The sequence below is a fragment of the Dermacentor albipictus genome, chromosome 3 (genome assembly GCF_038994185.2).
Source record: "Dermacentor albipictus isolate Rhodes 1998 colony chromosome 3, USDA_Dalb.pri_finalv2, whole genome shotgun sequence".
NCBI lineage: Eukaryota > Metazoa > Arthropoda > Arachnida > Ixodida > Ixodidae > Dermacentor > Dermacentor albipictus.
The window spans coordinates 30,786,998-30,801,090 of record NC_091823.1 but is presented as its reverse complement, the minus strand read 5'-3'; the positions used below and the strand labels follow the sequence as shown (position 1 = coordinate 30,801,090).

The following is a 14,093-nucleotide window of genomic DNA, read 5'->3' as shown; positions in this document are numbered from 1 at the left end:
GAGGGAAAGATTAAGGACAAAAGTATTGACTTTCAGTGGAGTGGCACAGTGCATTGCCTTCCTAGTTTTCCATACATTGCAGCCAAACATATGGGGTCTGTCATTCAACCAGGACAGGAAGGTGAATGTACAGTTAGTGCCAAAAATTTACAGACCATGGAACCTGGGCATGCGACCTCGTGTTTGGATTTTTTGCCTGTAGTAATACAGAGTACAGTATAACCTTGTAATAGTGAAGTTGATAGATAAACTGAACTTACTTCATTATAAATGGTACTCACCCTCGCAGCCTACAATGCCTGCTGTAGGAAGGAGGTGAGTTGCAGCTGGATAAGCTGAATCTGATGCAAAAGTCTGCAGCAAATCACTAAAAGACTGCCAATATGTTTTCTGCCACATATTTGTATAGCATTGCACATAACACCACTGCATGGATGAATGACACATAGCACAGCACTGTGCTGTGAATCGCTGCTGCACGTACATTTTTGTGTAATTCGACATTTTCTTTTATTGTATATTTTAGTCATGTTCTTGTATTTCATGTAGTTTCATGTGTTTCACGTATTGTCATGTATTTCTTTTCCAGTTTATTTCTTCCCTTTTCACTTTACATGTATTACATTATAACTTTCCTCTCTCACATCTTTTCTCTTCACCTGCATCTTCTTCACGGCCGCGGGACAGTTCAGATGTCCACTGAGGAGTGAGACAGTTATGATGCCCATGGCCCTTCATTTCCTAACTCCCCTTTTCCCTACTACAACTACTCAGCGAGACATGTTTTCTATAATGCAGCTGTCAACACTAATCCGTCGCTATTGTCATGGTGCAACAAGTCCGGGGTGTTGTGAGCCATCAGGGAAGTGCTTCAAGCTTCTGATTTTATACAATGCTTGTTGCTGAGTGAAAAGAAAAAGTTTTCAATTTTATGCCGACAACCAGCGATGAGCTCTGCACCAAATCAATGGCTTGCAGTGCTTTCTCCGCTAGCTGACATGTTGCCGATAGGCTGATAAGCCTGGCGATTGCAGAGAACATAAGTGGAGGTGTCTTATTTTATAATGGCTCATTTCATTTTCTGTTTTTATCATTTCTAATGCCAATAGACTAATTCTGACCATGATGATGATGATGTGGCATTGTGTGAGTGAATGACAAAGCGTGAAAAGAATGGAAAAGAAAATTGACATATATATATATATATATATATATATATATATATATATATATATATATATATATATATATATATATATATATATATATATATATATATATATATATATATATATATATATATAGTGCTCAGTGAAGTTTTTAACTGCTGCATCAGATGAATTACTGGCAGTGCCATGCGCTGCCAAATTTCAGCTTAAATAATGTGAAATTATTGGGAAATCTTTACTATGAAATAAAAAAAAAGGTTCGTTATATCCTTTTACAGGAAATTTTCACATTGTTAAAGCAAGATTTTATATCCATGGATTTCTACAGAAATCTCAGGGGTAGTCATGATTACTTTGACTGTCTATGCAAATGACACAACATACAGTTTTACTGACTACGGCCCCAAACTGCTAGAAAATTTAATGTCTTCTCAGGTTCCACTGTCTGTAAACTTTTGATGCCGACTGTAAACATAGCATGGTAACTGTATCTGGCATGCCAGTTTGTGGCCACATTCTCTGCTTTCACGAGCAAAGCAGCAAACACTAAGTTCTGCCCATTGCATTTACAGAAATCTGCTCAAAACATTTGTTTTGGTTCAATAGAGCACATAAAAGCTTGCAAATGAAAAGGCTCCCCTATCTAAATGTTTAAATAAGGTCATATTCCAAGAAATAAACAAGCTTGAGCTAAAGATGGTTGTTATACATTTAGCCTTTTATCAAGTGTCGACTGAAACACATTACCAATTAACAAGAATACAAGGAAGAGGACATATATGATGTGTCCATGTGTTGCCTCTGTCCTCTTCCTTGCGCTCTTGTTGATCAGTGATGAGTTTCAGTTGACATGTACAACAAACCAGCCCCAACATTAGGTTTTCTACCATGAAAAATCATGTTTAATATTAGCTGCAACACGGTGGCAGTGGCTGAAGGGGCTCCAAGACTGGGCTTCTTCGATTTTCGGAGTTCTGGCAGCCCGCTGGGAGCCAGACGGCAGCCAGCTAGTTCCGGTTCTGACAGGAAGTCACGTGGGCTGGGATCCCAAGACAACCCGAACCTGCCCGAAGTTTGCAAAATCGAACGCCGGTACAGCTGGCCAAATGTAAACATGCTACCAGCATGGCAGCGCCCGTCGAGGCCGACGCGCGCTCGGCGTAGTCGGCCCATTTGTGCGTTGCCAGCTTGAAAATATATATTTGTATTCAGGAATACGATCACTTTCGCGCGATTTCGCGCGACTCGGCGCAGGACGCGTACTCGGCCAACCTCGCCTTACGCAGTGCAACAGATGGCCTCCGACGAGGCGCATGACAAGACGCGAAATCGTGATTGTATACTCGAAAGCGATAGCTGAAGGATCCCTGCTCGCAGCGATCACGTCGACCACCGGCGACAATGATGAGTTGGCGTTGTGTCATCGCAAGACATGAAAAAGCAGGTTAACGGGTACGTCTAGCATAAAATTTCGCGCCGACCTGTTTGGGCTTCAATTTCAGAAAGTTTGTTGTGGCTGATGGTGCTTCTCATTTAAGGAGCTGGGGACGCGGCTGGCGCGTGAAAATGCACGTCGCCTGTGACCAGCGAAACGTTTCATACGAAAAACAACATTGGTCGCAATCATGAGAGCAATAAGCCAATGTACGTGTGTCTAAATGTACCGAGTGCAACCAGTGTATTGTCAGATCAACGGCCTGCAGTTCGAACACATGTCGGTTTCGAGCTGCCACCCAAGCATACGATGGAGAGACGGAGCGAACACGGGCTAGCTGCAAAGCCTTCGCTAACTGCAGAAAAAGGAGATACCTCCGCATACATACGCGAGATATGTGAAAAGGAACGCCACCAGTGAAAGACGAACCCAAAATGTACCGCAATGTGTGAATGAGCGCCTACAGCTTGCGTGGAACACGATGCAGATAACATGCACGCATGAGAGCGCGGCGTGCTGATCACCGCCGCGAAGAAACAATCAGGACACACACACACACACAAAAGCTTCAAACGGTTCACCACGGCTCGTATCACACCGCTTCGCGATGCGGAACGGAGCGTTAGCACCTAAAATGATAACGCTAGAAGTAAGGAAATCCGAAGATGACCGTAGACAGCTGGCTGAGCGAGGTAAGTTTAAGTCCTCAAGCGCCCGCGTTGCAATCCGTGAAGTCCCCGTAAAGATGGCGGCGAGCGCCCATCGCCTCTTTTAGTCGTCTGCTAGCCAGAGAATTTCCAGAGAGCAGCCAGACCAAAATCGTCCTGGCAGGTTCTGGCAGCCCGCGGGTAGCCAGAACCGTCCAGCGCGAGCAAAACGAACGCCCGGCGGAAGTGCGTAGCGCGGTGGGCGGAGCAACCCGAGAAAAACGAAGACGCTCTGGCTGGCTCTGGCAGCCCGCGGGTAGCCAGAAGTGGAAAATCGAAGAAGCCCACTGCATCGCGGTGCCAGCATATGGAAGAGTGGTTTAATAAATGCCTGTATATGGAACAGTGTTTAGTGCTCCAATTTTTCGTGTATCGGTGAAGTCTTAGGACTCCTTCAAAAACGGACACTGTGCTGCAGCTCATACTGACTGTGACTCCACCTATTACACACTGAAAGACCCACCTGCAATTTGTCTCTCTGATGCCTTTGTTGTTTCATCAAAAGCAGCCAGTCTTGTCTTTGAGAGCTCAAGCTCCCATTCCAGAGTTGCTTTCTTGTCGTCAAGGGATTGCCTTTCCTACGAGAGAGTTTTGTTTGTATGTGGTGTAAACTCGCATTTTGTATTTCCTTTTTTTTTCATAAGCAAAAGTGATGAAATCAAGAGAACTATGGACAAATAGTAAATATTATTACAGTAATAGTGTATGGGTATGCAGGCTGCTGTCGGTCATAACAGCTCATGTCAAGTTCATATTGCATGTCAGAAAGTGTTCCCAAACTTAAATAGGTCCTAATTACATAAAATGAAAGGCAAATGATGCAAGTGGCTCACAAAATGGTCTCTGGGCCGAAATAAATTTCAACATCATTTTGCATTCTTTTTTTTTCTCATCTTGAAGGGTTCATCATAGGCAGCTGTCAACACACATTGAGCTTAAGCATCTTTTATTTTTTTCTGCTGACTCTATGTAAGACTTCGTTCACAATTTGTAGGTACCACCATTTTGGACTGCAACACGTACATTTTTTTTTTCATTTTTTGTGGCGGAATGACACCAAATTAATGCACCCGAGAAACGTCAAATCTGTCTGTACAACCACTTTTATGCACATGGGTCAGTGGCAACATGGAACAATACAGTATTATGGCTGATTTTCCCCTATTAACAGCCCACAATCATTACACTGTAAAGCTTTTGTGAAGTAGGTTATAGAGCGCAGTATGTGAGAAGATTCTTTCAGCATTTCTTGTGACATCAATTTTCAAGTATAGTATACTTAAAATACTCCCAGCAATCTCCAATTACCCCTGTCTTGCGCTAGTCGATTCCAACTTGCACCTCCTTCAGTTGCACATCCTCCTGTTTTGAAGCACTTCGCTTTGAACCATCTGGATAGCTGCCTCCAAAATTGACGGTCTTCCACTCCGTTCTTCATCGTGGACTTCCTTCCGACCGTTTCTAAACTCCCTGCCATACACCTCCATCAACTGACTATGAAAATCCACAGGTGGAGTCCCTTTAGCGTGCAAAAAGCAAATTACGGAACGAATCTTGCATTTGGTAGGATCAACAATGGGAACCTCCATATTGGACGGCTGCTGAGTCAAGAATGAGTGGTGATGCGAAGCGTGGCTAGGGGGAATCGAGAGTGGGGAAACAGCAGTGTTACCAGATTTCGCCTCACACCTTCTCGTGTGGTTGGAGCCCTTCGAGAACCTTATTTCTGGATCAACCCTCTTATATGAGCTCACACTTACTTTTTTCAGGCTCTCAAGGCCAGGCGACAGGCAGTTGTTCAGCAAGGATTCCAAATTGTTTTTGTTGTGAAGAAGCTAAATGAAAAGGGTGAGGGTGGAGGGAATGAAGAGAATATTATTAAGAAGCCACGTGCTATTGCTCGAAATGTCCGAACCTCTGCTATTATCGCACATTTGAAAAAGTTGTGTGGCTATGCGCTTCTTATTTGACACCTTATATCTGCTATAAGAGATTTGAACTCAACTAGGGCTCCTTTCGAGCTCCGAACAACTGTCAGAATGGCGGTTCAAATGTGAAAAGCTGAGGAGTCCGCACCTGCATTTTCTCAGCGGTGACTGCCCGGAGCTTGCTGCGAAGTGCCTGGAGCTTGCGCGTGTTGTCGCACAGCTGCTGCTCAGCACCAGCTGTGAGGTGCTCTATGCGCGCACATGAGCGCTCTTTTATCAAGGACATCCTCTGTTGAGCGTAGCTGTCGGCCAGACGCTGGCGTTGGCGCAACGCTTTCTCCTGAATAACACAGTGCAGGTCAGGCATCAATGTTGCAGGGCATGGTAACAGGGCTCAACAAGATCTCATTCGAAGCAGCATTTAAAACATTGGGTGGGCAAGGTGTATTGAGAAAATAGCAATGAGTTCAAGAAAGTTGCTGCTGCTTCAGAGAAAATGGAATACTATAGCATGAAAGGGGAAAAAAAAAACTTTATTGAAACACCAAGAAACAGTGAACTGAAACTAAAGCTGCACTGCATAGCATCATCTTCAGCAACATATCAATGACATTGTAGATGTCACTTGCCTAGCTTTTGTACACACAAGCAGCAGTACAACTGCTTAGAGAAGGCTTAGAGAACAAAAAACTTTATGAGTTACAAGCTTGAAACATGGCAGTTATGACAGCAAGAATTCATCCATATGTAGTTTCATGTCAGAGCAAAGAACTTCAGAACATTTCATGAACTTTATGAACCCCATCTGAATGAAAGGAGAACTCACCTTTACTCGAATGCCATCTTCGATTTGAGAAAGGCAAGAGTGAAGCAAAGTCAGTTTGGATTCAGTGCTTGACATAGCGCTCCTGGGTAAACAAAGCAGATTTTTATTGGTCAGAACAGCTTCAATATCTCTTGCTGCATACAGAAATGACTTTTAAAGCTTTGACCTTTCACACTATTTGTAAGATGGAGGAGTGTAAGCCTGAAGTTTGCAATAGTGGCAATTGACAGTGTCATCATGATCCAGTTAGTCTCCTGTATTATATTTAGTAATAATTTTGTTTCCGAGTTAAGGCTGCCACTTTGCCTAGAAGAAAAGCCAGCCCTGAAAAGGGACTTGGGGGGACGCATGTTGTTTGTATAATGTACTGTATTTGAAAAAATACATATAAAATGAAAACAATATTAGGTAATAATGCGCCGAGTAAAAACAGTACATGATTGAAATTTATTGAAAGGCATTATATAAAATTTGGCACAAGTATAGTTAGCACCTTCAAGCTGTCATTGTTAAAGAAGGTATAGTATTTGCAACTTTCTGTTAAAATAACGATGACATAATATTCAATAAAAGAAAAAAATTACTAAAGCTTTATCATACGGGTCACTTTTCCATGGCAAGGAAAGAGTTAAGAGAAATGGAATGGAAGCGCGAGCTGAACGCAATAGAAACAACAGATGACAAACATGCTCTAGGAGGATCAGCGCTCTTTGTACACGCAGTGGCTCATTTAGGAAGCTGGGAGCAGGCATTATGGGATTTTGAAGAAAAGAGAGCTGCTTAGTGGAGTGAAGGTTTCAGACAGCAGGTAAGGCCAAGAGCCTGCTAAGCATTGTTTCGGTAGCCAAGGGTTGGGTGGGGGCAGGAGAACAAACAATATGCATCCATTTTGCTTGTGTGGCCAAAACTGGTCATGCCAGCTGACAAGAAAAGTGCCAGCAGTGGGCGGACACCAAAACAATGTATTGGAGAGAAGTGGAGGATGCACTTGAGCTTTGAGGAGAAAGACAGAGGATAAAAAAAAAAAAAAAGAAGGCAGGAGGATGGACAGCTCAGTCTTGCAGTTTAAGATAGCACAATGATTGCAAGTGTAAGAAACTCAGAATGAAACCATCTGTGACAATTCAGTTATTTGCTACGTACAAATGACTGGCAGAGCACTTGCAATGCTGTTCATAACACGCCGATTTAAGAGAATTGGAACATCGTAAAATGTTGTGCCAGTGTCGAGGTTGAACACGCAGCTGGCACCGAGAGGGAAGAACCAGCTGTACTGGTGAAAAAGTGGCCAGGTCGCAATCCTATTTTAACTGTGTAATCAGTCTCCTTTTATCTTATTTTTTGCCAGGTTCGAAGCTCAATGTATTTAATATGCTCACAAAGGGCAGAAATGCAACACTTACGTGTTCCGCATGATTTTCAGTTCCAGTGTTCGGATCTTTTCAAGCAGTTTTGCAGATTCAGTGGCTAGACCTTTGTTTTGTTATGGAATAAGACAACGCCATAAGAACTTCAATTCTCTTATAAATAATTTTGTTCTGGTGAACTTGCCATCATTATCATCATCATCGACTATACCAGTTTGCTCTCTGATCCAAACCGCTCTCTTTCTGTCTCTCAAGGTTATGCCTAGCATTCTTCGTTCTATCGCTCTTTGTGCAGTCCCTAACTTGTTCTCAAGCTTCTTTGTCAGTCTCCAAGTCTCTGCTCCATATGTCAGCACCGGTAAAATGTACTAATTATACACCTTCCTTTTCAATGATAATGGTAAGCTTCCAGTCAGGAGCTGACAATGTTTGCCGTATACGATCCAACCCATTTTTATTCTTCTATGAATTTCCTTCTCATGATCAGGGTTTCCTGTGATTAACTGACCTAAGTAAACGTACTCCTTCATAGACTCTAGAGGCTGAACTGGAGATCCTGAACTCTTGTTCCTTTGCCCAGTTATTCATCATTATTTTTGTCTTCTACATATACATTCGACCAAAGTAAAACCACGTATCTAGCCACACAGCTATATAACACATGGAAACTTCACCAAAGAGATAGCATACAATTAGTGAGTAAAAAGGATACTCCGAGACACAGCAGACATATTGCTCAGTGAGGCTTCAGCTGACTGAAGCACGTCAGAAAGCCGGCAGAACTCCTGGTACACAGAAAACAAATTTTTCTTGGGATCACGGTAGCCACCAGTCATCGCACCTTTGATATTTACTATGTCTCCTGCAGAAAAAGAAGGGGAAAAAAAAACAAGGTTTCTTTTTATTCGTCAATACATATAAATGTGCCTCGAGAGCTGCATGACACACATAAAAGAAACAAAAAAGGAATTGATAGAGCGATTTAATTTTGGCCACCTCGGCCATGAAGGGACCTGTTTTTACATCCTTGGGATACTGTGTGTCAGTACAGCAGAACCACATTCAGAAATATTGAAAAAATAAGGGGAGGGGGGGGGGTTATTCAAAAAACAATAAACAAAGAACATGCTATCTGGAAAAGTGTATGATCTGATGTTCGCCTAAAATAACAGGGATACGTGGGCCGCTCTTGCACTCTAAACAGGAGTGAACCGCACTGCACAGTGACTTTGTGGGCACTGACCTTCGAGTGTGACGCAGCTGGCCTTGTACAGGCGGCTTGCCTCTTGAGCGACCTCCAGGCTGGAGCAGAGCAGCCACTTGCCCAGCCAGTGGGGCAGCAGAGGAGCCAGGTCGGGGTTTGTGCAATCCACCATGTCGATCAGGCGCCTTACATCCTGCAGCAGGAAACAAGGGTTTGAGAAGATCAAGCTGCAGGCTGTGCCCAGTTTGTTCGACATTTCGAAAAAGGTGGACAGATGAAACATACACTTACTAACGACTGATCGTATTCAATGTGTCACCACAATGAGTAACAATAAGTATCTGGAAGAAAACAGCACTGCGAAAAGAAACAGACTCTGCAACCTATAGTTATGGGTGTGATAGCAAGAGAGAGAAGGATGCATAGAAGGGCAGTCAGATTAACCAGAGGCAGTCTTTTTGGCTGCCCTGCACACAGAGAATGAGGCACAGGGATAAAAAGAGAAAGAGAGAATAAGGGGAGAGAAAGAGAAAGCGTGGTAAAATAAAAAGTGGCAACACGTGTAAACACGATCACACATTGCTGCTAGTTCTGCTTTGCTCCAGGAGGCATCACTGTTGTTTGTCTGCCAATGCTTATAGGCATGACCATGATTGCTTACAGCTACTTAACAAGCCTCAGCATTCTTGGCGTCTGTCAAAAGATGTAACTGTGCCAACCTCAAGCAACGGAGGTTGGGCCTCTGTTGGAGCCTGACTCCTCGCAGCATAACTCCTCACATGCAGGGCTGGCATCCAAACGATTTGAAATGTAATGCCATAATGTAGCCAGCAAATGTCTTCAGTGAAGGTACACCCTCCCTTAAAGCAGTCATTGAAGCAGCAGCCAGTCTGGCATGCTGCCAACAAATCGAGCAGGTTGCGCATATCAATCAGTCGTGATGAACCAGTGAGAGCCAGAATAAGCATGCTAGCCAATAGGTTGAATGAAAAGAATGTATTGTTTATGAAGTGTCCTGTCTTATGGCAGTACCTTCATTGGTCAAACTGGGCATCGGTTAGACAAGCATTAAAGGAAGGATGAGACTTCACTGACAGCGTTTTCTGGCACCTATTTAGCATGACATTCCAATCTTGTAGATGCAGAATTGAGCAACAGTAATGTGTGAACCTGAAATACTATTGCAACAGGTGCATTCAGGAGATCTGCTAAGCTATTTTCCCTGCCACAAACAAGGCAGGATACGTGTCGTTATAATGCCACTAACATGGCAAAAGAGATCAGCTATACCTGAACTGTTAAACTTATAACAGCCTTTTTGGTAGTTTGCATATTATGTTTCTTGTGATGCCATTTTCTTCTTTGATGTATAGCATAACAGGTGTTTCTTTAATTTAACAGAATAAAAAACAATTGCACGTAGCAAAAAGTACAACTCTGCTCATTGATCTGGATTACTCAAACAGGTGGAAATTATTTTCTAAAAAAATAAAGATCCATATATGTGTAGTTAAAACATTTTTACAAATAAACTTTAGAACTAGTTATTTTAGTGCACAGGTTGCAATTTACAAATTGAATCCAGTGATTTCACAAGCCATATCCACTTGGAATGAAATTTGGAACTAGCACCAGTTTTTAGGTAAGTGCTATCACATTTGCGATAAAAATGCACTATTGTTCCACTTACTTTAGGAATAATATGCTTTTACAAGCTTTTATGCATTGAAGCTCAAAACTAACTGGAATGCCAATGAATTTTCGGGAACGTACATCTCAAAAGTGATGTCATCCTCAGGATTTGTTCCAGCTTTCAGGATTTGTTCCAGCTGCATACACCTTGAAAACTCACTGGCTACAGTTCCTAAATTATAATATGTGCCATAATGTAATCAGTGTAAATGTTAATTAGCAATATTTTGAAAATCTCTTGATTCTGCATTTTTGATTTCTCAAGTAAATAACATTCTTTGAGGGCAATCCATCTCAAGAACTAGAACTTTGCTACATATATACCACAGGTAAATTATAAAAATTCTGTTAACAATTAAAAAAAAGAAGCCCTATGTATAGCATACGATGCATTAAATACACAATTCACTGCTAGTCAGTGATTCTGTCATCAGTCTCTCTCATTTTTCCCTTCTTTCATCACTGCCTTTAGGCCTCTTGACGAGACACTAAAAGGAAAAGTAATTTAAGCTGCATTAGTAAATTATTCTTGCACAATACCAAAAAAGGTTACTATGAGGAAAGGCTTTATAGGCCAAAAAAGGCACAAGAATGACACGGGTGGTGACGCTGCCCTGAAATACCCGCAACAGCTAGCCGTGGCATCGTCAATTTTAACACCATCTGCTTGGACCTACAGAGTTTTCTAAAACACCCATAGACTGAACTTGCCAAGTTTCAAGAATTTCAACAATTCAAGCCATGACGGCTGAAATAAAAGAAAATGTTTTGAAATCTGTGATGTCATACTGATGTACTGGCACTAGCATTTTGGTGCGAAGATAAAAAGATGGCACTTTGGTCCTCATATTCTCTTCTAATAACCTATTACTGGGAAATTAACAAAAAGTACAGCTTTGAAAGAACACTTTATTAGGCTTCTCTAGATTTGGTACTTCTGATTTAGCTCAAGTGTAATATATTTTGGACCACTAAAAAGTCTAGTCCTAAAGAGTGTGGATATGTAGCAACCTCCATGCTAACTTTAAGTTTGAAATATGAGTGGATGCATCACGAAATGTGCATAAAAAGACATTTTTGATACCAAAACTGGAAATAATGCCACCATTACTGTTCGCTAGAAAGGATACACAAACCACAAATTTCGGAACCTGCACAGGTCCTTGGCATGACCTTGTAAATTGGGCATGACTCTGGCTGGACGAAAATCTCAAAGCCTATAGTCTGGGATTCATCTCATACATGCATTGTTTTGGTCAAGTACTGTTTTTAAAAGGATGTTAATAATAAAATCAGACAATTTCCAGCCGTGTAGTTTGCCCAAGATTGTGTCGATAGAATATGTATTGCTCATTTATAACCGATCTAGCCAAAGTGAAATTTCATTGCAGTCGGCTTTTAAGGGAAAGCCAGGTTGGCTTGCGTTATGAAACTTGTGAAAATTAAATGATGCAGTCGAGAGCATAGTGTAAAGGCTATGGTACAAGCAAAAAATAATAATTTCTTCTAGCACAGCTGTGCAACATAAAATTACCTTAATGCATTACATCGTATGGACTAGGGCATATAGGCTTTAACACTTGATTTTAGACTCCATGACTAAAGCTGCGAAGAAAAAATATTATTTCGTGGCACCTGTGGTTATCAGGCTTTTGCTCATGACTGTACGTAATTTGGCTTAACAGTTGTAGTCTATGTGCATGCATTCTAGCTTCCTTCACTGATAATAGGCCCTCTGATTAAAAGATAAAAGTAATGTATAGCATGGCAGAAGAATAAATAAATAAATAAATAAATAAATAAATAAATAAATAAATAAATAAATAAACAAACAAACAAACAAACAAACAAACAAACAAACAAACAAACAAACAAACATACGCATCACTACCATGAGACCAAGGTAATCCCTGGCTAATCCCTCTTTCAAAGGAACTAGTCATGACATGTGTGTCATGTGTTTAGAATCGGGATTCCTTGAAGTAGGAGTGACACATACGTGTCCTTTTGGTGCTGGGTACTGATCCTGTACAGCTGTCTTGTCCAATGCCTGAAAGCCAAGGGATCCTCGCACCTTCAGAGCGTAGAACTTGCGCAGGAGGGCTGTTGCAGCTGAGCAGCTGAGCACAAGGTGAGTGAACAGCCTGCAGCAAAAGAAGGTACACGGTGCAGTACACATAGCCATGTCAGAAGAGGAACTTGAAAACGAAAAGAGTGCACAGTTTGAAATGTTGCCCTCTCACCACATTTTAGGAGTGCGTTTGACTATACTTTTCATAAAGTGAGAGTAAGCGATAATGAACACACGCAGGAGGTTGTGTAATTAGCATTTTTCCACTATTACGGTTGACCCTTGACATAATGGACACGAATATTGGCATAAGTGCATTGTTTATTTCATCCCAATTGCTGTTTTTTTACCGTCTAACCACTGTTACAATGTTATTGCTCGGAGCAGGATGCACCTACATGAATCCACAATTTCCGGAATCTTGTTGGTGGTTCTATGGTGAAAGAATCTTATTTGATCAGATTGCACGCATGACAAAAATTCTCAAACACATGCCAGCACCAATGATTACTCTATTATATGAGATGGGACACATATAAATAGCCGGTGTACTGGACCTGTATATCAGATTTCAATGACCTATGACAGGCACTCACTGCTGTCATTGTGCTTAGAGTGTAACTTGTTTTTCTGGCCACAAGTTTGGCCAATAAAGAGTTAGATTCATGACTCACAGTTTTGGCACTCTCTGGTTCCTCACCTTCACAAAAATGTGACAATAAAACAAATTATTTCATATGCTGAAGTAAATATACATTTTTTCCTTGCTGATATTAGCATGCACTGAATATAAGCCTACAACAAATATTGAATATAGCAAAAGTAGTTTCGTGTCAGATCTGGCTTCACGATGCTCTAATGTAATGGGCAAAGAAATGGCTAGCAGCAATGCCTGCGAAAAGCTTTTGCCTGAAGAAATTTCTGTAATACTACAAGATGCCTCCTGTTGCACCACTGTCTACCATCCCACTTGCTGAGATGTAAGTTATAGTTTTAAATCAATCACTCAACTGCATTACACAGCTGTTTTGTTTCTTCATCATTTGAAAGGTGTCATCTTTCTTGTCACAAACATCACATGCGCTCACACTAGTAGCTACCAAGAAAACAAGTTCATATAAGACAGCATTTGAGTGGTGCTTAAAGAACCTGAATATAATATGTATGTTCTAGACCTGGGCAAGATAGATGTTCATTTCACCCCTTTCATCACACATTTCATCAGTTTTTGCAAAATTGTCTTCAGCTTATAAGTACTAGTTGTTGTTAAATGAAAATAGAATGTTTCACGTCCTCTACTTGTGTAAAGCCACATCCAGCAATTTATGTCATTTGAGGATGGCATGTGAAAACTCACACTCTGCTGGACAACCAAACATTCCACTTTAAATAAAGCTGGATACACTTGAAATTATGTGAGGCAGCTAGCCACAAATGAAAAATACAAATGTCACAGCACTAACTTTCTGCCGAGTGCCGCACCCACAGCAACGGTCAGGGAGTCTGGCACTTGTAAGTGGTCAATAAGCATTCCCATGTACTCTCCAATGGCTGGATCATCAGTGTCCATCAGCACCTTTTTCAATCCTTGCCAACCAGCAAACTCGGCCTGAAAGATTAATGGGTGTTAATAACTTCATGAGTTAGTAAAGTTAATAAGTTACTTATGTGCCCAGGCAATGCCTGGTATAAGA

The 14,093-nt window shown here is 41.5% G+C and overlaps 1 protein-coding gene across 3 annotated transcripts in view; it reads right to left on the bottom strand.

Moving 5' to 3' along the window:
• LOC135909699 (structural maintenance of chromosomes protein 3-like) overlaps positions 1 to 14,093 on the bottom strand; it is an 85,791-nt gene that overhangs the window by 22,510 nt on the left and 49,188 nt on the right. For all 3 annotated transcript variants that reach the window (XM_065441737.2, XM_065441736.2, XM_070535337.1), the window contains exons 15-23: positions 13,863 to 14,008; positions 12,328 to 12,472; positions 8,676 to 8,829; positions 8,145 to 8,294; positions 7,469 to 7,538; positions 6,066 to 6,147; positions 5,388 to 5,579; positions 5,072 to 5,146; positions 3,775 to 3,889 (exon numbers count right to left, since the gene is read on the bottom strand). In XM_065441737.2, coding sequence (XP_065297809.1) covers positions 3,775 to 3,889; positions 5,072 to 5,146; positions 5,388 to 5,579; positions 6,066 to 6,147; positions 7,469 to 7,538; positions 8,145 to 8,294; positions 8,676 to 8,829; positions 12,328 to 12,472; positions 13,863 to 14,008 — 1,129 coding nt within the window. The remainder of the gene's footprint in view (positions 1 to 3,774; positions 3,890 to 5,071; positions 5,147 to 5,387; positions 5,580 to 6,065; positions 6,148 to 7,468; positions 7,539 to 8,144; positions 8,295 to 8,675; positions 8,830 to 12,327; positions 12,473 to 13,862; positions 14,009 to 14,093) is intronic.